At 45.6% G+C, this 24,597-nt stretch overlaps 3 protein-coding genes and 21 non-coding genes across 24 annotated transcripts; 3 read left to right on the forward strand and 21 right to left on the reverse strand.

Moving 5' to 3' along the window:
* Positions 1-1,209: 1,209 nt before the first annotated feature.
* LOC132459017 (uncharacterized) lies at positions 1,210-2,701 on the forward strand. Its single transcript, XM_060053417.1, has 2 exons — positions 1,210-1,508; positions 1,933-2,701. The coding sequence occupies exon 2, from the start codon at positions 1,945-1,947 to the stop codon at positions 2,677-2,679; it is 735 nt and encodes a 244-aa protein (XP_059909400.1). The 5' UTR covers positions 1,210-1,508; positions 1,933-1,944; the 3' UTR covers positions 2,680-2,701.
* A 239-nt stretch (positions 2,702-2,940) lies between these two features.
* Positions 2,941-6,704, forward strand: LOC132459054 (uncharacterized). Its single transcript, XM_060053437.1, has 8 exons — positions 2,941-3,070; positions 3,216-3,238; positions 3,574-3,648; positions 3,734-3,829; positions 3,953-4,021; positions 4,111-4,173; positions 4,280-5,375; positions 5,591-6,704. The coding sequence occupies exons 7-8, from the start codon at positions 4,378-4,380 to the stop codon at positions 6,702-6,704; spliced, it is 2,112 nt and encodes a 703-aa protein (XP_059909420.1). The 5' UTR covers positions 2,941-3,070; positions 3,216-3,238; positions 3,574-3,648; positions 3,734-3,829; positions 3,953-4,021; positions 4,111-4,173; positions 4,280-4,377.
* Positions 6,705-6,745: 41 nt separating this feature from the next.
* LOC132459018 (uncharacterized) lies at positions 6,746-8,194 on the forward strand. Its single transcript, XM_060053418.1, has 2 exons — positions 6,746-6,864; positions 6,993-8,194. Exons 1-2 carry the CDS (start codon positions 6,813-6,815, stop codon positions 8,048-8,050), a joined length of 1,110 nt encoding a protein of 369 aa, XP_059909401.1. The 5' UTR covers positions 6,746-6,812; the 3' UTR covers positions 8,051-8,194.
* A 2,017-nt stretch (positions 8,195-10,211) lies between these two features.
* trnav-aac (transfer RNA valine (anticodon AAC)) lies at positions 10,212-10,284 on the reverse strand. The gene has a single exon. It is a non-coding gene; the product is annotated as a tRNA-Val (tRNA).
* Positions 10,285-12,134: 1,850 nt separating this feature from the next.
* Positions 12,135-12,207, reverse strand: trnav-aac (transfer RNA valine (anticodon AAC)). The gene has a single exon. It is a non-coding gene; the product is annotated as a tRNA-Val (tRNA).
* Positions 12,208-12,679: 472 nt separating this feature from the next.
* On the reverse strand, positions 12,680-12,752 carry trnav-uac (transfer RNA valine (anticodon UAC)). Its single transcript has one exon. It is a non-coding gene; the product is annotated as a tRNA-Val (tRNA).
* Positions 12,753-12,989: 237 nt separating this feature from the next.
* Positions 12,990-13,062, reverse strand: trnav-cac (transfer RNA valine (anticodon CAC)). The gene has a single exon. It is a non-coding gene; the product is annotated as a tRNA-Val (tRNA).
* Positions 13,063-13,993: 931 nt separating this feature from the next.
* Positions 13,994-14,066, reverse strand: trnav-aac (transfer RNA valine (anticodon AAC)). Its single transcript has one exon. It is a non-coding gene; the product is annotated as a tRNA-Val (tRNA).
* A 472-nt stretch (positions 14,067-14,538) lies between these two features.
* On the reverse strand, positions 14,539-14,611 carry trnav-uac (transfer RNA valine (anticodon UAC)). Its single transcript has one exon. It is a non-coding gene; the product is annotated as a tRNA-Val (tRNA).
* A 237-nt stretch (positions 14,612-14,848) lies between these two features.
* On the reverse strand, positions 14,849-14,921 carry trnav-cac (transfer RNA valine (anticodon CAC)). Its single transcript has one exon. It is a non-coding gene; the product is annotated as a tRNA-Val (tRNA).
* A 931-nt stretch (positions 14,922-15,852) lies between these two features.
* On the reverse strand, positions 15,853-15,925 carry trnav-aac (transfer RNA valine (anticodon AAC)). Its single transcript has one exon. It is a non-coding gene; the product is annotated as a tRNA-Val (tRNA).
* A 1,345-nt stretch (positions 15,926-17,270) lies between these two features.
* Positions 17,271-17,343, reverse strand: trnav-uac (transfer RNA valine (anticodon UAC)). The gene has a single exon. It is a non-coding gene; the product is annotated as a tRNA-Val (tRNA).
* A 237-nt stretch (positions 17,344-17,580) lies between these two features.
* trnav-cac (transfer RNA valine (anticodon CAC)) lies at positions 17,581-17,653 on the reverse strand. The gene has a single exon. It is a non-coding gene; the product is annotated as a tRNA-Val (tRNA).
* A 429-nt stretch (positions 17,654-18,082) lies between these two features.
* On the reverse strand, positions 18,083-18,155 carry trnav-aac (transfer RNA valine (anticodon AAC)). Its single transcript has one exon. It is a non-coding gene; the product is annotated as a tRNA-Val (tRNA).
* A 510-nt stretch (positions 18,156-18,665) lies between these two features.
* Positions 18,666-18,738, reverse strand: trnav-cac (transfer RNA valine (anticodon CAC)). Its single transcript has one exon. It is a non-coding gene; the product is annotated as a tRNA-Val (tRNA).
* Positions 18,739-19,167: 429 nt separating this feature from the next.
* trnav-aac (transfer RNA valine (anticodon AAC)) lies at positions 19,168-19,240 on the reverse strand. Its single transcript has one exon. It is a non-coding gene; the product is annotated as a tRNA-Val (tRNA).
* Positions 19,241-19,768: 528 nt separating this feature from the next.
* trnav-uac (transfer RNA valine (anticodon UAC)) lies at positions 19,769-19,841 on the reverse strand. Its single transcript has one exon. It is a non-coding gene; the product is annotated as a tRNA-Val (tRNA).
* Positions 19,842-20,078: 237 nt separating this feature from the next.
* Positions 20,079-20,151, reverse strand: trnav-cac (transfer RNA valine (anticodon CAC)). Its single transcript has one exon. It is a non-coding gene; the product is annotated as a tRNA-Val (tRNA).
* A 490-nt stretch (positions 20,152-20,641) lies between these two features.
* Positions 20,642-20,714, reverse strand: trnav-uac (transfer RNA valine (anticodon UAC)). The gene has a single exon. It is a non-coding gene; the product is annotated as a tRNA-Val (tRNA).
* Positions 20,715-20,951: 237 nt separating this feature from the next.
* On the reverse strand, positions 20,952-21,024 carry trnav-cac (transfer RNA valine (anticodon CAC)). The gene has a single exon. It is a non-coding gene; the product is annotated as a tRNA-Val (tRNA).
* A 931-nt stretch (positions 21,025-21,955) lies between these two features.
* On the reverse strand, positions 21,956-22,028 carry trnav-aac (transfer RNA valine (anticodon AAC)). The gene has a single exon. It is a non-coding gene; the product is annotated as a tRNA-Val (tRNA).
* Positions 22,029-22,500: 472 nt separating this feature from the next.
* trnav-uac (transfer RNA valine (anticodon UAC)) lies at positions 22,501-22,573 on the reverse strand. The gene has a single exon. It is a non-coding gene; the product is annotated as a tRNA-Val (tRNA).
* A 1,241-nt stretch (positions 22,574-23,814) lies between these two features.
* On the reverse strand, positions 23,815-23,887 carry trnav-aac (transfer RNA valine (anticodon AAC)). Its single transcript has one exon. It is a non-coding gene; the product is annotated as a tRNA-Val (tRNA).
* Positions 23,888-24,359: 472 nt separating this feature from the next.
* On the reverse strand, positions 24,360-24,432 carry trnav-uac (transfer RNA valine (anticodon UAC)). Its single transcript has one exon. It is a non-coding gene; the product is annotated as a tRNA-Val (tRNA).
* Between the last annotated feature and the right edge of the window lie 165 nt (positions 24,433-24,597).

Genomic DNA, 24,597 nt, shown 5'->3' on the forward strand with positions numbered 1-24,597 from the left:
CCCTCCCCCAGCTGACCTAATGATTCGCCCCCACGCTGATTGACCGAAATATAATGTAACACATAACACACAAAGTATTTAACTGTCCCAGGGTCGCTACAGTACAAAAGTTCTAGACTCCCATGGGTTATGTTTAGACTCCCATGGGTTATGTTTAGACTCCCAGGGGTCATAATATCTACCATCCTGGAGCTCCAGATTAGCGGGACAACGTCGCGTCTGAGCCCGAAATGGGTCCCGTAATCGGACTGAGTGTGGCGGTTGGTTGCCAACGGTCTGGAGGTCTTCCTGGAGCTCCAGAGTAGCGGGACAACTTCGCGTCTGAGTCCGAAACGGGTCCCCTAATCGGACTGAGTGGTGCGGTTGGTTGCCAACGGTCTGGAGGTCCTGAGAATCATCCAGGGGAGCGGGACCACTTGGCTTCTGAGGCCGAATCGGGTCCCCTTGTCGGACTGAATGGTGCAGTTGGTGGCCAACAGTCTGGAGGTCTTCCTGAGGCTCCAGGGGAGGGTAACTCTGTGAGTCCGAGTCCGAGATGAGTCCCCTAATCGGACTGAATGGTGCAGTTGGTGGCCAACAGTCTGGAGGTCTTCCTGAGGCTCCAGAGGAGGGTAACTCTGTGAGTCTGAGTCCGAGATGAGTCCCCTAATCGGACTGAATGGTGCAGTTTCAGTACGCCGTGGACCACTTTGGTCTGCCATCGTCAGTCGCTACTCGCTACTGTCTGCCGTGGAATCAAAACAAACCCTCTAGTTGAGGACGCGCCTTGATGACGCGGGCCCGAATGCGCCACAAGAAGCAGACGGAAAACCTTATATATCCATGCAGCAAACAGACAGGTCTGTCGGCCAATAAGGTCATTCGGTCCGAAGAATTTTATTGGTTGAAGTTTTCACTAAATATTATGAGGGTAAAATAATTGTTTGTTTTTACTCCTGGTGGGTCTGTCTTGCATATTAGAGTGTTATTACCTTATTAATACCAATTTAACCTTATCCAAAAAAAGTGTAAAAATGCAACAAAGGTGAGAGTCCCTTTAAATAAAAGGGTACTTGTAAATCCCGGTGTCAGTCCTGTTTTTATCCATTGCCTGCAGTAGCGGGCCGCCGCACCGTTACACTGCTTGATAGTAAAGCAGGAGAATTTAAACATTAACTTTGTTGATCTCAAAACACTAATGCTGTTTCCGCCCGGTTTCGAACCGGGGACCTCCCGCGCGGGAGCCGAGAATAGTCGTCCTTAACTTCCTTAACTTTTCCCATTCATTCTCTATGGTAGTTCTTATCACTACGGATGTAATATTTTTCTGGCCACAAGCGGGATTTTGGTGGCGCTGTTTCCCCCCTCGGCAGAAGTAAGGAGATGATTTCTTTTCTGAGTGACAGACAGCATCGAACGTTCTCGGGCGTTGAACGTTCTGGAAGAGTTGACAATTATTTTCATCCGTGGACAAGTTTACTTTTCGCCAGGAGACACCAAGTTAACAACAACAAGTTAGCTTTTCAATTGTAAGTTGGACCTATTGTTTTTAACTCGTAAATTCACTTTTATACGTAACGTTATATGTTACAACAGCTTCTAAATAATATTACTGTGTACACACTGTAAGAGCCATCTGTCAGGTCAGCGTCACACTGAAATATCTCTATCTATATATATATAAATACAAATACCCCTCATTAATCGATACTCTCTGACTACTATCTGAAGGGGGATTAGTATTGTCTCAGTTAAGAGTTGGGAAACTGAATTTACGTGGGTTAAACCCACTAGACTCATTACAAATGCTCATTAATGTTGATATGAATAATGCTGTTAATATAACAGTATTATTATATAGCTTTAATTATTACTACATTACAATATAACTTATACTAGCTACTCTTACTGTATAATCATATACAACTATGTAATATGCATTATTTTTTGCAGTGAAAAGAAATCATGAATCCCGTCAGCTTCTTCCCCGGAAAGATGACGGTGACATTTAGGAGGGGACCATCTGGTCATCTGCGGCAGGACCCATCCTCTGAAGCCATGAGGATAAAACATAATCCTGGGCTTCAGGTCAATAGTCCCGCTGAGAAACCTGAGCTAGTGAAGACCAGCGCTCGCACTGTGGTCATCCAGCGAGGAGGGGATGTGTCGGACCGACAGGAGGTGATGGGAGAGTACCTGCTGCAGTTCGGCAAGTACCAGGGAAAATCGTTCAAGTGGATCCTCGAGAACGATGTCGGCTACACCATCTACCTGATGAAAAAGGTAGACGATGAGGAGAGAGCCGGGACCTTCAACCCACAGGGACACAGTAAGGACAGCCTGCTGTCTTTTCTGGACTATGCCAGGAGCTTCCAGGAAATACAGGACCTGAGGAACTACCTGATCTCCAGGAACCCTGCTGAACCAGTGGCGTCAGAGGGGGACAATATTGTCGGCTTTGGTCGCAGGGCCAAAACCACCTGGAGGCAGATCTGGGAGAGCAGGGCGGATGGTTATGCTGCCTACATCTCACGCCAAAAGTGCATCAAAAACAGCAAGATGTACAACCTGCAGCAGTACATCCTCAAGCAGGAAAGGGCTGAATCCTGTCCAACACCTGCAGAAGGCTCCACCACATCTACTGCCTCCACCCCAACATCAGGCACTCTAGGTCAGTTCACAACAATATTCAAATACTGACTTCATGATCTTTGAATGTACCTAAAACACAATGAATGTTTTGTTTAATCTCCTTTCCAACACCTGCAGAAGGCTCCACCACATCTACTGCCTCCACCCCAACATCAGGCACTCTAGGTCAGTTCACAACAATATTCAAATACTGACATCATGATCTTTGAATGTACCTAAAACACAATGAATGTTTTGTTTAATCTCCTAGTGATGGAGGAGGACGAGGAACTGGAGAGACAGATGTTGAACCTGTCTCCATCTTTATTTGACACCGGACTAAGTGGGTGGATCATCAAGGGTGAAACCGTAACTCTTCCGGTACTTGATCAAATGTCCCCTGTGCTTTCAGGCCCACCAGCAGCAGTCCAGGGAAGAGCAGCTGTGGATCCAACGAAAGGTTTTTCTTCATCAGTGCGGACGGAGGATTCTGTTTACAACAGAATTCACCTGCCGTTACTATTTTTTGTCAACTAGTTTGTTATTTTGGCCGTGTTCTGGTCTGTTCTGATGTTTGTGTTCTCTTGCTCTCCAACTAACCAAAGGAATTAACATGCCGTCGAAGATGGTAAGTGTTTTGTGTTATATGCATGCTTCATTTAAGCTGTCGTTCAAGGATTTGGCGTGTGAAATACCACAGAGGCTTAGATACAGGTTCACATGCCACATCTTTGATTGACCAGTGATATTCTTACTATATACTTATATTGCTTCTGTGCTTTACCTGTTCTCAGATGCTTAAACGATTTGTGTTATTACATTTCAAATAAACAACCATTCAAAATTGAATGAAAAATGTTTAGTCTGTGCTACCAGTTAGCTGCAAAGACAACAGGTAAAGTCAGATTGCAAAGCATAAGAAACTTAAATGTGTGAGGAAAATAACACTGATTGTTTTTACAGCTCACAGGACGAAGCCACCAGCTACTGCTGCTAGACCTGCAGAACCGGATGACCCCACTGTGACTGCTGCGAAAGGTTATTATATTTGTTTCCTTCCCACTTCATCCTGGATGTCATTCAGATTGCATGACATTTATATGTTTTCCTTTTAATCCCATAGCCACAGCGAAGGCCCTGTTGCCGGTCCCTGCCCAGCTGCTCGCCATTGCCCCAGAGCTCGGGATAAGAGAGCAGGAGCCCGATGTGTTGAAACAAAGTATGACAGTAGTGCTCTTATACCTCCAGTGTATCTCACATAAATATCAGTTTCATTCTGATTAATCACATTTTCATTCATTTATATATAGTGCTCATGTTTTGTTACAATTTTTTTCCAAAGCACACAGAAAGGCAGTCTCCCGCAGTCCTTTGGAGTCTGGAATAAGAGCAGGTCCATCTCTTCCTAAAAGTAAATGTTTTATTTTCTTAAATGCTCTGAGAAATTATATCTTAAGCACATGTTGCCAACACTTTCCTGTTTATATCTCACCATCCTAGATACATCATCCCTACTGAGTATTGCCCCTGTGGAAGCGCAGGGAGACACTGTCCATGATGAAGGTAAGAATTCTTAACACTAGTTTAACCATGTCATTGATATAGAGCTCGATTTTATTTCCTTGTACTCTGAATATACTGTAGTGTTTTATATGTTTGTGTTTTACAGCTCCACCATGTCCTGCGCCTCCTGTCAGGCAGCCAGCAGCCCCAGGCTACAATCAGGATGTTGCACAGTGGAACTGCTCCCATCAGCAGCAGATCTGGATGAAGACTGAGCTTGAGACATTGGGTCTGTGGCCAGGGTCACGTCCAGTACGTCACCCAATGAACATGATTACCCTGTGGCGCTATCCACCTCAGCCTGAGCTCATAGACAATATTGCTGCACTGCCTTCGCCCAAATATTTTCAGCTCCACCCATTCTTCATTTGGAAGCCGGAGCATGCGATCATGGAGAGGGTGAGGAACAATTTTGTCCTGCCCTGCCTTCATGGTTGTCCCAACCCTCAGGTAGCTTCTTCTGGTGTTGGACGGCCCAGAGTGATCATCGGCACCAGTGGTCAGTACTATCTTTTTGCTTCACGGCTCACCTGTAAAGCCTGTAAGAGGTACTGGCATGCTGACAAACCCCAATGGCTGGAGATGTTGCCAAAACGCTTCAATAACATTGTGCCAGCCTTCCTGATGCACAAAAAAGCCATCTGCAAATCGGTGATGGATGAGCTGAGACGCAGTGGCAGATCACCGGAGGACATGACCAAGCAGCTGACAGAGGCGGTCCATCTTAAGTATGAGCGAGCTCATCTGGCCTACCTGCTGAGTGTGCAGAACATCAGGGATGCTGAGGAAGGAGCCTACGGCCAGAAGACCATCACTGGGCACCTCAGACAGGCAGACACTCCAGCTTCATTCGGGGGATATTCAGATGCTGATAGCTGGCGGGGAGTGTCTCTTTCTTCGCACTACCTGGTCAACTGCCAGGTCCAGGAGTATCAGAGGCAGGAGCAGCTCCTCACACTACTGCTGCAGGGGACCTTTGGACGGGCACTGAGGTCGGATCACACTCGGAAAGTGGCGAGGAAGGTCGTGCTGTCGTCTGGCACCATGTCTTCCTACGCCATCATGAATGAGAACTGGATGATCCTGAGCTGGGTGATGCTGCAGTCAGAGTGTGATCGGTCCCTTCATCTGGTGTATCAGGGACTGGCTCAACGCTACACTGCAGCTGGAGTGGAGAAGGCATGCTGCCACTGGGTGGACAGGTATAAAGTGTTTATGTTTAAAAATTTACTAGACTTACACACGTTTGTTTGATTTCACCCATTTATTCCATTTTGCACAGTTTATTGTGTCATCTGACTAATCTGAGATACAAATATAAAGAAATGGAATTCTAAAATAGATGAATAGTCTAATAGTATTTCACCCAAAAATATATATTTTTCGACTGCAATAAAATGTGTTTTTAATGTTTTAGGGACTGCTGTGCTGCCTTCAAGGTCCTGGACAGCAGAGCTCAGGAGCACCTGTCATGGGACTGCTGGAAGACCACAGAGGCTATAGTCACAGAGGCCACCTCTGGAAACCTCGCCAACACAAGTGCTGCAAGGAACAAGTTTAATGTAGACATTAGCATCAAGTTAGACTTGTTTCATTGTATGCGCCGGCTTACCAGAGAGTGTGTGTCAGAGCATCATCCTCTGTACAGCTCCTTCTGCCAGTTCCTCTCTGCAGCCTTTCTCGTTGTGGACCAGGGGGATCTCGAGAGGCTGAAGGACGCTTACACCTTCTGTGGAATCTCTCCTGCCAATCCAACCAAGCAGCACATTAGAGATCACTGCAGGACACAGGTGCCACAGCCCAGAGAACTGCTGCAGAGAGTGGAAGACGTCCTCCATCACTTCCACCTGGCAAAGGACGTGAATGATGTGCTCCTCTATAAGGCCTCCATGTTCAAGGTGTGGAGGATTCAGCGGATACACATCTTAAGAGGCTGCTTGAGCGACCCTGAGGTGGAGGAGGGGATCCTCTACAGATACGGTGGCACCTTGCAGCTTAATTACACCAAGGGCGAAGGAGCGGCTGTACCTGTTTGGATCCCTGTTAGAGGCACGTCTCAGCAGGAGGGCTTCCACTGTCACCAGGCCCAGTGGGTGACTGGCAACCGGGTGTCCACTGAGCTCTTCCAGGCCCAGGCCATGACTGGAGTGGTGCGCTGGAACTTTCAGAGGCTTGTGGACCTGAAGCAGCCTGGTGTGGAGCTGCCAGCTGTGTTTGACCCCCTGCTCATTTGGGAACTGAACGCAGCCTGTCAAAGGGTGACAGGGGTGCGAAAATACCCAGCTCTGCACATCTCAAACAGGGACACAGGGGAGAGATTCGGGCTGCAGTACGTGGAGCCAGGCTGTCGTCCTGTGGTTTTAAACTGGGACAAACACAGGACACAGCACAACGCCTCTGCTGCTGTAACCATGGCAACACAGCTGCACTCCTCTGCCCTGGATGAGGTGCATGACATTGTGGCGGGCACAGACTCTGAGGTAATCCAGAATAATCACACACTGTCAATTTCCAACCCACTGACAGAATGACTGACTGACTCAATCATTACATTTGATGCTGTATTTCAGGAGACCAGTGATGGCACTGCCCAGGACAACCCAGTGGGAGCAGTGCCGATCCTCAGTTTCCAGCCACCTATGCCAGCATCTGCCACAGCCAAAGAAGAGCCTCACCCTTTGATGGATACAGGTTACCCACCTACCATTCCTCATGCACAACAGTTAACTGTTAAAAACAACTTCACACATGGCTACTGTATACAATTAGCTTGTAATAATAATATAAACAATATAATAAACATATGCTTTATTCCTTAGACCTGCGAGGGGTGGCGCCACTGCCCATATCCTGCTCTCCTCGAGCCGCCCGCACTGGACCCATTAAGACGGGAGGCCTGGTTCAAGTCCTGGACCACGGCCGGTGGACCGCCCCCATGAGAGCAGCCATCGATGGGCTTTTGGCTAAACACCATGGAGCCAAAGCTCTTCTGAAGAGGGTGGATGCGGAATATGCTGCCATGGTGCAGAGGGCGTGCACGGATCCCAACAGCCTCCTTCATCCTACCACAGGCCAGCATATCTCCAGATATGTCAAGCATCTGGCCAAGCTGAAAAACACCAGCTCCTCTCTCAACACCAGCCCAGAGAAGGTTTTGGAGACCCAGCAGCTGTGGCAGAGTTTGACCACAGGCAGCAAAACAGTCTGTGTACCCGTCACAGCCCTGCCTCCTGCGACCGTCAACCCTCCAGCTGTGGCTCCCCCCCCGGAGGAGTCACTGAGCCGGGCCACAGTGGAGAAGATCGTGTCAGAGATCCTCCAGAAACAACAGCAGCAACAACCAAGGCAGGAGAGAAAGGTGCCCAGAAACTGTTTGTCCTGTGGTCAGCCAAAGTCCAGGTACCTTGGCGATGGATCCACTGTTCACTTTTTCTTTCAGTCCCCTGAGGTGAAGTACTTTTACTGCTCCACACGGGTCTTTAAAATGTATAGAGAGGAAGGCCTCAAAGACCCCAGGATGTATTTTGTGGACTTTGCTGCCTCCCCCTTTTTTGCCAGGGAGCTTGAGGCTGTAAAAGAGAGGAGTGCAGCGTGGAAGAAGGTGGCAGAGGAGAGGACAAAGCGAAAGTCTGCAGTGCAGCTTCCAACAGGTCGCCTGTGCAGATTCTGTCACCAACCACTAAAGCAGGGTCCTGGCAGCCCTCATGTCCATGCCTGTTTCCCTGACATCCCAGGGAAATACATATACTGCCCCTCCAGAGTGTTGTCCCTTTACAAGGACAAGGGCATGGTCAAGGAGATGACCTGGATGGAGTTCCAGCAGTCAGACTTTTTTGAGGCAGAAAAGGTCCGATGGGTTTCAGAGAAGAGGAGTTGAGGAGGACTAATAGTCCTCTTTTCTGAAATGAAATGATGAGAACTTGACTAATCATTTCATAATATCATATATGTTTACACTTTCTATTATATATATTCTGTACATTTGTATTGTTCCTTTGCTTATATATTATCTCAGTTTGGACTTTGGGTGTTTAATAACTGATAGTCCACTTTTCTATAATATTGTATATGTTTACACTTTTTAGTAAATGTGTTCTGTACATTTGTATTGTTCCTTTGCTTGCATATTAACTTTATTTATCTTCAATGTCAGTTTGGATTTTGGGTGTTTAATTATTCAGCTCGTGTTCATGTACAATTAAATATGACACTTTCATCGAAGGGCAGCAACTTGTTTCTGGATTATTTGCTTCGTGGTGCCTTTCATGCATAATTTATGTAATATAAATATAATTATAATATTATAAAATATAATGTTTTTATTATCATTAAGTTCAATTCAAACGTTTCAAGAAACAGTAAGTAAAAGTAGAATTATTATTTATCCTTTAATAACAAGGTCTTATTATCATATCGTCAAAGATTAATTATTTCCACATATCCAAAAAGTGATTATAATTCACATAGGCCTACAAAGTTGAAAATAGTTGAAAAGGAATTGTTTCGGATCATCTACACATGCTGTAGAAAGAAAATAAGAGTGTTCTAAATCAAATAAGAGTTTGGTTTGTTTGGCTAACGTGGGATTCGAACCACCTCCTCTGGGAGACGCTCCTGCTCGACAAAGAGTTCTTCTACCGATCCGCGGCATTTTCGTCCTCGCTTCTGATTGGCTAGTAAGCGTTCTACGGCTATACGCGGCTGGCCTTCGCGTGTTAGGCGAACGTGATAACCACTACACTACGGAAACCAGTTAGTTTGACAAAAACCCTGGAAAATTTTGTCAGCAGAAGCTCCCGCATTAACAGGTTTTCAGCGCAGGTTTAAACACTTAATAATATGACGAGGCTATCGGTTGAAGAGGTGGCGGGGTGCCAAGTAGACGCTGCTGAAGGTTCTGTTCCAGATAGACTTTTCCCGAATAGCTGCTTGATAGTAAAGCAGGAGAATTTAAACATTAACTTTGTATATCTCAAAACAATGAAACTGTTTCCGCTCAGTTTCGAACCGGTGACCTTTTGCATGTCAGGCGTACGTAATAACCACTATACTAAGGAAACCGGTTAAATTGAGCAAAACCCTAGATAATTTTGTTATCGGAAGCTCCCGCATGAACAGGTTTTCAGCACAGGTTTAAACACTTAATAATATGATGAGGCTATCGGTTTAAGAGGTGACGTGGTGCCCAGTCGTCACTGCTGAAGGTCCTGTTCCAGACAGACTTTTCCAGAATAGATGCTTGATAGTAAAGCACTTTCGCGTGTAAGGCGAACGTGATAACCACTACACTACGGAAACCTGTGAGTTTGAAAAAAAAACCTAGAAAAAATTGTCATTAGAAGCACCCGCATGAACAGCTTTTCCGCGTTGGTTTAAATACTTAATAATATGACGAGGCTATCGGTTCAAGAGGTGGCGTGGTGCCAAGTAGACGCTGCTGAAGGTTCTGTTCAAGATAGACTCTTCACGAACAGCTTCTTGATAGTAAAGCAGGAGAATTTAAACATTAACTTTGTATACCTCAAAAAAGTAATGCTGTTTCCGCCCGGTTTCGAACCGGGGACCTTTCGCATGTGAGGCGAACGTGATAACCACTACACTACGGAAACACATATACGGATAATCTGGCAACCCATCAGAATCCCGTCAGAGTGGTCAGGTGTGAATGTAAGTGGTTATATCATACATATTTGAAACATATTATCCTAAACATCCATTCGCCCATCTGCTACAGCGGTGAACAATGCTAGCACGCTAGGCCTCAATTGTAAAGTCGTAACGACTGCGGCCAAAGCCCGCCACGACATGCCAATGGCCTACGAACCGTGCATTGCATGCTAGACGATCCAGGATGAGACGGTTACCCCAGAAGTCCATGCTGGAGAGGTGCACGTAGAAGATTCAGTAACGCTAGGCAAATCAGGAAAGGAGGTTGACACCCAGACACTTCTAAGAACTTCTCACAACTAGAGTTTGAGTTTAACTTTCATACAGTCTATGCTCTCAACTACGAGCGCTAAACACAAATACTATCGCCATGTTTCCGCCCGGTCTCGAACCGGGGACCTTTCGCGTGTTAGGCGAACGTGATAACCACTACACTACGGAAACCAGTTAGTTTGACCAAAACCCTGGAAAATGTTGTCAGGAGAAGCTCCCGCATTAACAGGTTTTCAGCGCAGGTTTAAACACTTAATAATATGACGAGGCTATCGGTTGAAGAGGTGGCGGGGTGCCAAGTAGACGCTGCTGAAGGTCCTGTTCCAGACAGACTTTTCCAGAATAGATGCTTGATAGTAAAGCAGGAGAATTTAAACATTAACTTTGTATATCTCAAAACAATGAAACTGTTTCCGCTCGGTTTCGAACCGGTGACCTTTTGCATGTCAGGCGTACGTAATAACCACTATACTAAGGAAACCGGTTTAATTGAGCAAAACCCTAGATAATTTTGTTATCGGAAGCTCCCGCATGAACAGGTTTTCAGCACAGGTTTAAACACTTAATAATATGATGAGGCTATCGGTTTAAGAGGTGACGTGGTGCCCAGTCGTCACTGCTGAAGGTCCTGTTCCAGACAGACTTTTCCAGAATAGATGCTTGATAGTAAAGCAGGAGAATTTAAACATTAAATTTGTAAGTAATGCTGTTTCCGCCCGGTCTTGAACCGGGGACCTTTCGCGTGTAAGGCGAACGTGATAACCACTACACTACGGACACCTGTGAGTTTGAAAAAAAACCTAGAAAAAATTGTCATTAGAAGCACCCGCATGAACAGGTTTTCCGCGTTGGTTTAAATACTTAATAATATGACGAGGCTATCGGTTCAAGAGGTGGCGTGGTGCCAAGTAGACGCTGCTGAAGGTTCTGTTCAAGATAGACTCTTCACGAACAGCTTCTTGATAGTAAAGCAGGAGAATTTAAACATTAACTTTGTATACCTCAAAAAAGTAATGCTGTTTCCGCCCGGTTTCGAACCGGGGACCTTACGCGTGTGAGGCGAACGTGATAACCACTACACTACGGAAACACATATACGGATAATCTGGCAACCCATCAGAATCCCGTCAGAGTGGTCAGGTGTGAATGTAAGTGGTTATATCATACATATTTGAAACATATTATCCTAAAAATCCATTCGCCCATCTGCTACAGCGGTGAACAATGCTAGCACGCTAGGCCTCAATTGTAAAGTCGTAACGACTGCGGCCAAAGCCCGCCACGACATGCCAATGGCCTACGAACCGTGCATTGCATGCTAGACGATCCAGGATGAGACGGTTACCCCAGAAGTCCATGCTGGAGAGGTGCACGTAGAAGATTCAGTAACGCTAGGCAAATCAGGAAAGGAGGTTGACACCCAGACACTTCTAAGAACTTCTCACAACTAGAGTTTGAGTTTAACTTTCATACAGTCTATGCTCTCAACTACGAGCGCTAAACACAAATACTATCACCATGTTTCCGCCCGGTCTCGAACCGGGGACCTTTCGCGTGTGAGGCGAACGTGATAACCACTACACTACGGAAACACATATACGGATAATCTGGCAACCCATCAGAATCCCGTCAGAGTGGTCAGGTGTGAATGTAAGTGTTTATATCATTCATATTTGAAACATATTATCCTAAACATCCATTCGCCCATCTGCTACAGCGGTGAACAATGCCAGCACGCTAGGCCTCAATTTTAAAGTCGTAACGACTGCGGCCAAAGCCCGCCACGACATGCCAATGGCCTACGAACCGTGCATTGCATGCTAGACGATCCAGGATGAGACGGTTACCCCAGAAGTCCATGCTGGAGAGGTGCACGTAGAAGATTCAGTAACGCTAGGCAAATCAGGAAAGGAGGTTGACACCCAGACACTTCTAAGAACTTCTCACAACTAGAGTTTGAGTTTAACTTTCATACAGTCTATGCTCTCAACTACGAGCGCTAAACACAAATACTATCACCATGTTTCCGCCCGGTCTCGAACCGGGGACCTTTCGCGTGTTAGGCGAACGTGATAACCACTACACTACGGAAACCAGTTAGTTTGACCAAAACCCTGGAAAATGTTGTCAGCAGAAGCTCCCGCATTAACAGGTTTTCAGCGCAGGTTTAAACACTTAATAATATGACGAGGCTATCGGTTGAAGAGGTGGCGGGGTGCCAAGTAGACGCTGCTGCTTGATAGTAAAGCAGGAGAATTTAAACATTAACTTTGTATATCTCAAAACAATGAAACAGTTTCCTCTCGGTTTCGAACCGGTGACCTTTTGCATGTCAGGCGTACGTAATAACCACTATACTAAGGAAACCGATTTAATTGAGCTAAACCCTAGATAATTTTGTTATCGGAAGCTCCCGCATGAACAGGTTTTCAGCACAGGTTTAAACACTTAATAATATGACGAGGCTATCGGTTGAAGAGGTGGCGGGGTGCCAAGTCAGACTTTTCCAGAATAGATGCTTGATAGTAAAGCAGGAGAATTTAAACATTAAATTTGTAAGTAATGCTGTTTCCGCCCGGTCTTGAACCGGGGACCTTTCGCGTGTAAGGCGAACGTGATAACCACTACACTACGGAAACCTGTGAGTTTGAAAAAAAACCTAGAAAAAATTGTCATTAGAAGCACCCGCATGAACAGGTTTTCCGCGTTGGTTTAAATACTTAATAATATGACGAGGCTATCGGTTCAAGAGGTGGCGTGGTGCCAAGTAGACGCTGCTGAAGGTTCTGTTCAAGATAGACTCTTCACGAACAGCTTCTTGATAGTAAAGCAGGAGAATTTAAACATTAACTTTGTATACCTCAAAAAAGTAATGCTGTTTCCGCCCGGTTTCGAACCGGGGACCTTTCGCGTGTGAGGCGAACGTGATAACCACTACACTACGGAAACACATATACGGATAATCTGGCAACCCATCAGAATCCCGTCAGAGTGGTCAGGTGTGAATGTAAGTGGTTATATCATACATATTTGAAACATATTATCCTAAACATCCATTCGCCCATCTGCTACAGCGGTGAACAATGCCAGCACGCTAGGCCTCAATTGTAAAGTCGTAACGACTGCGGCCAAAGCCCGCCACGACATGCCAATGGCCTACGAACCGTGCATTGCATGCTAGACGATCCAGGATGAGACGGTTACCCCAGAAGTCCATGCTGGAGAGGTGCACGTAGAAGATTCAGTAACGCTAGGCAAATCAGGAAAGGAGGTTGACACCCAGACACTTCTAAGAACTTCTCACAACTAGAGTTTGAGTTTAACTTTCATACAGTCTATGCTCTCAACTACGAGCGCTAAACACAAATACTATCACCATGTTTCCGCCCGGTCTCGAACCGGGGACCTTTCGCGTGTGAGGCGAACGTGATAACCACTACACTACGGAAACACATATACGGATAATCTGGCAACCCATCAGAATCCCGTCAGAGTGGTCAGGTGTGAATGTAAGTGGTTATATCATTCATATTTGAAACATATTATCCTAAACATCCATTCGCCCATCTGCTACAGCGGTGAACAATGCCAGCACGCTAGGCCTCAATTGTAAAGTCGTAACGACTGCGGCCAAAGCCCGCCACGACATGCCAATGGCCTACGAACCGTGCATTGCATGCTAGACGATCCAGGATGAGACGGTTACCCCAGAAGTCCATGCTGGAGAGGTGCACGTAGAAGATTCAGTAACGCTAGGCAAATCAGGAAAGGAGGTTGACACCCAGACACTTCTAAGAACTTCTCACAACTAGAGTTTGAGTTTAACTTTCATACAGTCTATGCTCTCAACTACGAGCGCTAAACACAAATACTATCACCATGTTTCCGCCCGGTCTCGAACCGGGGACCTTTCGCGTGTTAGGCGAACGTGATAACCACTACACTACGGAAACCAGTTAGTTTGACCCAAACCCTGGAAAATGTTGTCAGCAGAAGCTCCCGCATTAACAGGTTTTCAGCGCAGGTTTAAACACTTAATAATATGACGAGGCTATCGGTTGAAGAGGTGGCGGGGTGCCAAGTAGACGCTGCTGCTTGATAGTAAAGCAGGAGAATTTAAACATTAACTTTGTATATCTCAAAACAATGAAACTGTTTCCTCTCGGTTTCGAACCGGTGACCTTTTGCATGTCAGGCGTACGTAATAACCACAATACTAAGGAAACCGATTTAATTGAGCTAAACCCTAGATAATTTTGTTATCGGAAGCTCCCGCATGAACAGGTTTTCAGCACAGGTTTAAACACTTAATAATATGACGAGGCTATCGGTTGAAGAGGTGGCGGGGTGCCAAGTCAGACTTTTCCAGAATAGATGCTTGATAGTAAAGCAGGAGAATTTAAACATTAAATTTGTAAGTAATGCTGTTTCCGCCCGGTCTTGAACCGGGGACCTTTCGCGTGTAAGGCGAACGTGATAACCACTACACTACGGAAACCTGTGAGGTTGAAAAAAAACCTAGAAAAAATTGTCATTAGAAGCACCCGCATGAACAGGTTTTCCGCGTTGGTTTAAATACTTAATAATATGACGAGGCTATCGGTTCAAGAGGTGGCGTGGTGCCAAGTAGACGCTGCTGAAGGTTCTGTTCAAGATAGACTCTTCACGAACAGCTTCTTGATAGTAAAGCAGGAGAATTTAAACATTAACTTTGTATACCTCAAATAAGTAATGCTGTTTCCGCCCGGTTTCGAACCGGGGACCTTTCGCGTGTGAGGCGAACGTGATAACCACTACACTACGGAAACACATATACGGATAATCTGGCAACCCATCAGAATCCCGTCAGAGTGGTCAGGTGTGAATGTAAGTGGTTATATCATACATATTTGAAACATATTACCCTAAACATCCATTCGCCCATCTGCTACAGCGGTGAACAATGCTAGCACGCTAGGCCTCAATTGTAAAGTCGTAACGACTGCGGCCAAAGCCCGCCACGACATGCCAATGGCCTACGAACCGTGCATTGCATGCTAGACGATCCAGGATGAGACGGTTACCCCAGAAGTCCATGCTGGAGAGGTGCACGTAGAAGATTCAGTAACGCTAGGCAAATCAGGAAAGGAGGTTGACACCCAGACACTTCTAAGAACTTCTCACAACTAGAGTTTGAGTTTAACTTTCATACAGTCTATGCTCTCAACTACGAGCGCTAAACACAAATACTATCACCATGTTTCCGCCCGGTCTCGAACCGGGGACCTTTCGCGTGTGAGGCGAACGTGATAACCACTACACTACGGAAACACATATACGGATAATCTGGCAACCCATCAGAATCCCGTCAGAGTGGTCAGGTGTGAATGTAAGTGGTTATATCATTCATATTTGAAACATATTATCCTAAACATCCATTCGCCCATCTGCTACAGCGGTGAACAATGCCAGCACGCTAGGCCTCAATTGTAAAGTCGTAACGACTGCGGCCAAAGCCCGCCACGACATGCCAATGGCCTACGAACCGTGCATTGCATGCTAGACGATCCAGGATGAGACGGTTACCCCAGAAGTCCATGCTGGAGAGGTGCACGTAGAAGATTCAGTAACGCTAGGCAAATCAGGAAAGGAGGTTGACACCCAGACACTTCTAAGAACTTCTCACAACTAGAGTTTGAGTTTAACTTTCATACAGTCTATGCTCTCAACTACGAGCGCTAAACACAAATACTATCACCATGTTTCCGCCCGGTCTCGAACCGGGGACCTTTCGCGTGTTAGGCGAACGTGATAACCACTACACTACGGAAACCAGTTAGTTTGACCCAAACCCTGGAAAATGTTGTCAGCAGAAGCTCCCGCATTAACAGGTTTTCAGCGCAGGTTTAAACACTTAATAATATGACGAGGCTATCGGTTGAAGAGGTGGCGGGGTGCCAAGTAGACGCTGCTGCTTGATAGTAAAGCAGGAGAATTTAAACATTAACTTTGTATATCTCAAAACAATGGAACTGTTTCCTCTCGGTTTCGAACCGGTGACCTTTTGCATGTCAGGCGTACGTAATAACCACTATACTAAGGAAACCGATTTAATTGAGCTAAACCCTAGATAATTTTGTTATCGGAAGCTCCCGCATGAACAGGTTTTCAGCACAGGTTTAAACACTTAATAATATGACGAGGCTATCGGTTGAAGAGGTGGCGGGGTGCCAAGTCAGACTTTTCCAGAATAGATGCTTGATAGTAAAGCAGGAGAATTTAAACATTAAATTTGTAAGTAATGCTGTTTCCGCCCGGTCTTGAACCGGGGACCTTTCGCGTGTAAGGCGAACGTGATAACAACTACACTACGGAAACCTGTGAGTTTGAAAAAAAACCTAGAAAAAATTGTCATTAGAAGCACCCGCATGAACAGGTTTTCCGCGTTGGTTTAAATACTTAATAATATGACGAGGCTATCGGTTCAAGAGGTGGCGTGGTGCCAAGTAGACGCTGCTGAAGGTTCTGTTCAAGATAGACTCTTCACGAACAGCTTCTTGATAGTAAAGCAGGAGAATTTAAACATTAACTTTGTATACCTCAAAAAAGTAATGCTGTTTCCACCCGGTTTCGAACCGGGGACCTTTCGCGTGTGAGGCGAACGTGATAACCACTACACTACGGAAACACATATACGGATAATCTGGCAACCCATCAGAATCCCGTCAGAGTGGTCAGGTGTGAATGTAAGTGGTTATATCATACATATTTGAAACATATTATCCTAAACATCCATTCGCCCATCTGCTACAGCGGTGAACAATGCTAGCACGCTAGGCCTCAATTGTAAAGTCGTAACGACTGCGGCCAAAGCCCGCCACGACATGCCAATGGCCTACGAACCGTGCATTGCATGCTAGACGATCCAGGATGAGACGGTTACCCCAGAAGTCCATGCTGGAGAGGTGCACGTAGAAGATTCAGTAACGCTAGGCAAATCAGGAAAGGAGGTTGACACCCAGACACTTCTAAGAACTTCTCACAACTAGAGTTTGAGTTTAACTTTCATACAGTCTATGCTCTCAACTACGAGCGCTAAACACAAATACTATCACCATGTTTCCGCCCGGTCTGATAGTAAAGCAGGAGAATTTAAACATTACATTTGTAAGTAATGCTGTTTCCGCCCGGTCTTGAACCGGGGACCTTTCGCGTGTAAGGCGAACGTGATAACCACTACACTACGGAAACCTGTGAGTTTGAAAAAAAACCTAGAAAAAATTGTCATTAGAAGCACCCGCATGAACAGGTTTTCCGCGTTGGTTTAAATACTTAATAATATGACGAGGCTATCGGTTCAAGAGGTGGCGTGGTGCCAAGTAGACGCTGCTGAAGGTTCTGTTCAAGATAGACTCTTCACGAACAGCTTCTTGATAGTAAAGCAGGAGAATTTAAACATTAACTTTGTATACCTCAAAAAAGTAATGCTGTTTCCGCCCGGTTTCGAACCGGGGACCTTTCGCGTGTGAGGCGAACGTGATAACCACTACACTACGGAAACACATATACAGATAAACTGGCAACCCATCAGAATCCCGTCAGAGTGGTCAGGTGTGAATGTAAGTGGTTATATCATACATATTTGAAACATATTATCCTAAACATCCATTCGCCCATCTGCTACAGCGGTGAACAATGCCAGCACGCTAGGCCTCAATTGTAAAGTCGTAACGACTGCGGCCAAAGCCCGCCACGACATGCCAATGGCCGACGAACCGTGCATTGCATGCTAGACGATCCAGGATGAGACGGTTACCCCAGAAGTCCATGCTGGAGAGGTGCACGTAGAAGATTCAGTAACGCTAGGCAAATCAGGAAAGGAGGTTGACACCCAGACACTTCTAAGAACTTCTCACAACTAGAGTTTGAGTTTAACTTTCATACAGTCTATGCTCTCAACTACGAGCGCTAAACACAAATACTATCACCATGTTTCCGCCCGGTCTCGAACCGGGGACCTTTCGCGTGTTAGGCGAACGTGATAACCACTACACTACGGAAACCAGTTAGTTTGACCCAAACCCTGGAAAATGTTGTCAGCAGAAGCTCCCGCATTAACAGGTTTTCAGCGCAGGTTTAAACACTTAATAATATGACGAGGCTATCGGTTGAAGAGGTGGCGGGGTGCCAAGTAGACGCTGCTGCTTGATGGTAAAGCAGGAGAATTTAAACATTAACTTTGTATATCTCAAAACAATGGAACTGTTTCCTCTCGGTTTCGAACCGGTGACCTTTTGCATGTCAGGCGAACGTGATAACCACTACACTACGGAAACCTGTGAGTTTGAAAAAAAACCTAGAAAAAATTGTCATTAGAAGCACCCGCATGAACAGGTTTTCCGCGTTGGTTTAAATACTTAATAATATGACGAGGCTATCGGTTCAAGAGGTGGCGTGGTGCCAAGTAGACGCTGCTGAAGGTTCTGTTCAAGATAGACTCTTCACGAACAGCTTCTTGATAGTAAAGCAGGAGAATTTAAACATTAACTTTGTATACCTCAAAAAAGTAATGCTGTTTCCGCCCGGTTTCGAACCGGGGACCTTTCGCGTGTGAGGCGAACGTGATAACCACTACACTACGGAAACACATATACGAATAATCTGGCAACCCATCAGAATCCCGTCAGAGTGGTCAGGTGTGAATGTAAGTGGTTATATCATACATATTTGAAACATATTATCCTAAACATCCATTCGCCCATCTGCTACAGCGGTGAACAATGCCAGCACGCTAGGCCTCAATTGTAAAGTCGTAACGACTGCGGCCAAAGCCCGCCACGACATGCCAATGGCCTACGAACCGTGCATTGCATGCTAGACGATCCAGGATGAGACGGTTACCCCAGAAGTCCATGCTGGAGAGGTGCACGTAGAAGATTCAGTAACGCTAGGCAAATCAGGAAAGGAGGTTGACACCCAGACACTTCTAAGAACTTCTCACAACTAGAGTTTGAGTTTAACTTTCATACAGTCTATGCTCTCAACTACGAGCGCTAAACACAAATACTATCACCATGTTTCCGCCCGGTCTCGAACCGGGGACCTTTCGCGTGTTAGGCGAACGTGATAACCACTACACTACGGAAACCAGTTAGTTTGACCAAAACCCTGGAAAATGTTGTCAGCAGAAGCTCCCGCATTAACAGGTTTTCAGCGCAGGTTTAAACACTTAATAATATGACGAGGCTATCGGTTGAAGAGGTGCCAAGTAGACGCTGCTGAAGGTTCTGTTCCAGATAGACTTTTCCCGAATAGCTGCTTGATAGTAAAGCAGGAGAATTTAAACATTAACTTTGTATATCTCAAAACAATGAAACTGTTTCCGCTCGGTTTCGAACCGGTGACCTTTTGCATTACAGGCGTAAGTAATAACCACTATACTAAGGAAACCGGTTTAATTGAGCAAAACCCTAGATAATTTTGTTATCGGAAGCTCCCGCATGAACAGGTTTTCAGCACAGGTTTAAACACTTAATAATATGATGAGGCTATCGGTTTAAGAGGTGACGTGGTGCCCAGTCGTCACTGCTGAAGGTCCTGTTCCAGACAGACTTTTCCAGAATAGATGCTTGATAGTAACGCAGGAGAATTTAAACATTAAATTTGTAAGTAATGCTGTTTCCGCCCGGTATTGAACCGGGGACCTTTCGCGTGTAAGGCGAACGTGATAACCACTACACTACGGAAACCTGTGAGTTTGAAAAAAAACCTAGAAAAAATTGTCATTAGAAGCACCCGCATGAACAGGTTTTCCGCGTTGGTTTAAATACTTAATAATATGACGAGGCTATCGGTTCAAGAGGTGGCGTGGTGCCAAGTAGACGCTGCTGAAGGTTCTGTTCAAGATAGACTCTTCACGAACAGCTTCTTGATAGTAAAGCAGGAGAATTTAAACATTAACTTTGTATACCTCAAAAAAGTAATGCTGTTTCCGCCCGGTTTCGAACCGGGGACCTTTCGCGTGTGAGGCGAACGTGATAACCACTACACTACGGAAACACATATACGGATAATCTGGCAACCCATCAGAATCCCGTCAGAGTGGTCAGGTGTGAATGTAAGTGGTTAAATCATACATATTTGAAACATATTATCCTAAACATCCATTCGCCCATCTGCTACAGCGGTGAACAATGCTAGCACGCTAGGCCTCAATTGTAAAGTCGTAACGACTGCGGCCAAAGCCCGCCACGACATGCCAATGGCCTACGAACCGTGCATTGCATGCTAGACGATCCAGGATGAGACGGTTACCCCAGAAGTCCATGCTGGAGAGGTGCACGTAGAAGATTCAGTAACGCTAGGCAAATCAGGAAAGGAGGTTGACACCCAGACACTTCTAAGAACTTCTCACAACTAGAGTTTGAGTTTAACTTTCATACAGTCTATGCTCTCAACTACGAGCGCTAAACACAAATACTATCACCATGTTTCCGCCCGGTCTGATAGTAAAGCAGGAGAATTTAAACATCATATTTGTAAGTAATGCTGTTTCCGCCCGGTCTTGAACCGGGGACCTTTCGCGTGTAAGGCGAACGTGATAACCACTACACTACGGAAACCTGTGAGTTTGAAAAAAAACCTAGAAAAAATTGTCATTAGAAGCACCCGCATGAACAGGTTTTCCGCGTTGGTTTAAATACTTAATAATATGACGAGGCTATCGGTTCAAGAGGTGGCGTGGTGCCAAGTAGACGCTGCTGAAGGTTCTGTTCAAGATAGACTCTTCACGAACAGCTTCTTGATAGTAAAGCAGGAGAATTTAAACATTAACTTTGTATACCTCAAAAAAGTAATGCTGTTTCCGCCCGGTTTCGAACCGGGGACCTTTCGCGTGTGAGGCGAACGTGATAACCACTACACTACGGAAACACATATACGGATAATCTGGCAACCCATCAGAATCCCGTCAGAGTGGTCAGGTGTGAATGTAAGTGGTTATATCATACATATTTGAAACATATTATCCTAAACATCCATTCGCCCATCTGCTACAGCGGTGAACAATGCCAGCACGCTAGGCCTCAATTGTAAAGTCGTAACGACTGCGGCCAAAGCCCGCCACGACATGCCAATGGCCGACGAACCGTGCATTGCATGCTAGACGATCCAGGATGAGACGGTTACCCCAGAAGTCCATGCTGGAGAGGTGCACGTAGAAGATTCAGTAACGCTAGGCAAATCAGGAAAGGAGGTTGACACCCAGACACTTCTTAGAACTTCTCACAACTAGAGTTTGAGTTTAACTTTCATACAGTCTATGCTCTCAACTACGAGCGCTAAACACAAATACTATCACCATGTTTCCGCCCGGTCTCGAACCGGGGACCTTTCGCGTGTGAGGCGAACGTGATAACCACTACACTACGGAAACACATATACGGATAATCTGGCAACCCATCAGAATCCCGTCAGAGTGGTCAGGTGTGAATGTAAGTGGTTATATCATTCATATTTGAAACATATTATCCTAAACATCCATTCGCCCATCTGCTACAGCGGTGAACAATGCCAGCACGCTAGGCCTCAATTGTAAAGTCGTAACGACTGCGGCCAAAGCCCGCCACGACATGCCAATGGCCTACGAACCGTGCATTGCATGCTAGACGATCCAGGATGAGACGGTTACCCCAGAAGTCCATGCTGGAGAGGTGCACGTAGAAGATTCAGTAACGCTAGGCAAATCAGGAAAGGAGGTTGACACCCAGACACTTCTAAGAACTTCTCACAACTAGAGTTTGAGTTTAACTTTCATACAGTCTATGCTCTCAACTACGAGCGCTAAACACAAATACTATCACCATGTTTCCGCCCGGTCTCGAACCGGGGACCTTTCGCGTGTTAGGCGAACGTGATAACCACTACACTACGGAAACCAGTTAGTTTGACCCAAACCCTGGAAAATGTTGTCAGCAGAAGCTCCCGCATTAACAGGTTTTCAGCGCAGGTTTAAACACTTAATAATATGACGAGGCTATCGGTTGAAGAGGTGGCGGGGTGCCAAGTAGACGCTGCTGCTTGATAGTAAAGCAGGAGAATTTAAACATTAACTTTGTATATCTCAAAACAATGAAACTGTTTCCTCTCGGTTTCGAACCGGTGACCTTTTGCATGTCAGGCGTACGTAATAACCACTATACTAAGGAAACCGATTTAATTGAGCTAAACCCTAGATAATTTTGTTATCGGAAGCTCCCGCATGAACAGGTTTTCAGCACAGGTTTAAACACTTAATAATATGACGAGGCTATCGGTTGAAGAGGTGGCGGGGTGCCAAGTCAGACTTTTCCAGAATAGATGCTTGATAGTAAAGCAGGAGAATTTAAACATTAAATTTGTAAGTAATGCTGTTTCCGCCCGGTCTTGAACCGGGGACCTTTCGCGTGTAAGGCGAACGTGATAACCACTACACTACGGAAACCTGTGAGTTTGAAAAAAAACCTAGAAAAAATTGTCATTAGAAGCACCCGCATGAACAGGTTTTCCGCGTTGGTTTAAATACTTAATAATATGACGAGGCTATCGGTTCAAGAGGTGGCGTGGTGCCAAGTAGACGCTGCTGAAGGTTCTGTTCAAGATAGACTCTTCACGAACAGCTTCTTGATAGTAAAGCAGGAGAATTTAAACATTAACTTTGTATACCTCAAATAAGTAATGCTGTTTCCGCCCGGTTTCGAACCGGGGACCTTTCGCGTGTGAGGCGAACGTGATAACCACTACACTACAGAAACACATATACGGATAATCTGGCAACCCATCAGAATCCCGTCAGAGTGGTCAGGTGTGAATGTAAGTGGTTATATCATACATATTTGAAACATATTACCCTAAACATCCATTCGCCCATCTGCTACAGCGGTGAACAATGCTAGCACGCTAGGCCTCAATTGTAAAGTCGTAACGACTGCGGCCAAAGCCCGCCACGACATGCCAATGGCCTACGAACCGTGCATTGCATGCTAGACGATCCAGGATGAGACGGTTACCCCAGAAGTCCATGCTGGAGAGGTGCACGTAGAAGATTCAGTAACGCTAGGCAAATCAGGAAAGGAGGTTGACACTCAGACACTTCTAAGAACTTCTCACAACTAGAGTTTGAGTTTAACTTTCATACAGTCTATGCTCTCAACTACGAGCGCTAAACACAAATACTATCACCATGTTTCCGCCCGGTCTCGAACCGGGGACCTTTCGCGTGTGAGGCGAACGTGATAACCACTACACTACGGAAACACATTTACGGATAATCTGGCAACCCATCAGAATCCCGTCAGAGTGGTCAGGTGTGAATGTAAGTGGTTATATCATTCATATTTGAAACATATTATCCTAAACATCCATTCGCCCATCTGCTACAGCGGTGAACAATGCCAGCACGCTAGGCCTCAATTGTAAAGTCGTAACGACTGCGGCCAAAGCCCGCCACGACATGCCAATGGCCTACGAACCGTGCATTGCATGCTAGACGATCCAGGATGAGACGGTTACCCCAGAAGTCCATGCTGGAGAGGTGCACGTAGAAGATTCAGTAACGCTAGGCAAATCAGGAAAGGAGGTTGACACCCAGACACTTCTAAGAACTTCTCACAACTAGAGTTTGAGTTTAACTTTCATACAGTCTATGCTCTCAACTACGAGCGCTAAACACAAATACTATCACCATGTTTCCGCCCGGTCTCGAACCGGGGACCTTTCGCGTGTTAGGCGAACGTGATAACCACTACACTACGGAAACCAGTTAGTTTGACCCAAACCCTGGAAAATGTTGTCAGCAGAAGCTCCCGCATTAACAGGTTTTCAGCGCAGGTTTAAACACTTAATAATATGACGAGGCTATCGGTTGAAGAGGTGGCGGGGTGCCAAGTAGACGCTGCTGCTTGATAGTAAAGCAGGAGAATTTAAACATTAACTTTGTATATCTCAAAACAATGAAACTGTTTCCTCTCGGTTTCGAACCGGTGACCTTTTGCATGTCAGGCGTACGTAATAACCACTATACTAAGGAAACCGATTTAATTGAGCTAAACCCTAGATAATTTTGTTATCGGAAGCTCCCGCATGAACAGGTTTTCAGCACAGGTTTAAACACTTAATAATATGACGAGGCTATCGGTTGAAGAGGTGGCGGGGTGCCAAGTCAGACTTTTCCAGAATAGATGCTTGATAGTAAAGCAGGAGAATTTAAACATTAAATTTGTAAGTAATGCTGTTTCCGCCCGGTCTTGAACCGGGGACCTTTCGCGTGTAAGGCGAACGTGATAACCACTACACTACGGAAACCTGTGAGTTTGAAAAAAAACCTAGAAAAAATTGTCATTAGAAGCACCCGCATGAACAGGTTTTCCGCGTTGGTTTAAATACTTAATAATATGACGAGGCTATCGGTTCAAGAGGTGGCGTGGTGCCAAGTAGACGCTGCTGAAGGTTCTGTTCAAGATAGACTCT

This window comes from Gadus macrocephalus, chromosome 6 (assembly GCF_031168955.1).
Source record: "Gadus macrocephalus chromosome 6, ASM3116895v1".
Classification (NCBI taxonomy): Eukaryota; Metazoa; Chordata; class Actinopteri; order Gadiformes; family Gadidae; genus Gadus; species Gadus macrocephalus.

What these genes read in the sequence shown, in the direction of transcription:
- LOC132459017 (XM_060053417.1), top strand. Translation starts at nt 1,945, where the DNA reads ATGAATCCCGTCAGCTTCTTCCCCGGAAAGATGACGGTGACATTTAGG.
- LOC132459054 (XM_060053437.1), top strand. Translation starts at nt 4,378, where the DNA reads ATGAAGACTGAGCTTGAGACATTGGGTCTGTGGCCAGGGTCACGTCCA. An exon ending in TGCTGCCACTGGGTGGACAG is followed by an intron (nt 5,376 to 5,590) that starts GTATAAAGTGTT and finishes TTAATGTTTTAG; the next exon opens with GGACTGCTGTGCTGCCTTCA.
- LOC132459018 (XM_060053418.1), top strand. Translation starts at nt 6,813, where the DNA reads ATGCCAGCATCTGCCACAGCCAAAGAAGAGCCTCACCCTTTGATGGAT. An exon ending in TCACCCTTTGATGGATACAG is followed by an intron (nt 6,865 to 6,992) that starts GTTACCCACCTA and finishes TTTATTCCTTAG; the next exon opens with ACCTGCGAGGGGTGGCGCCA.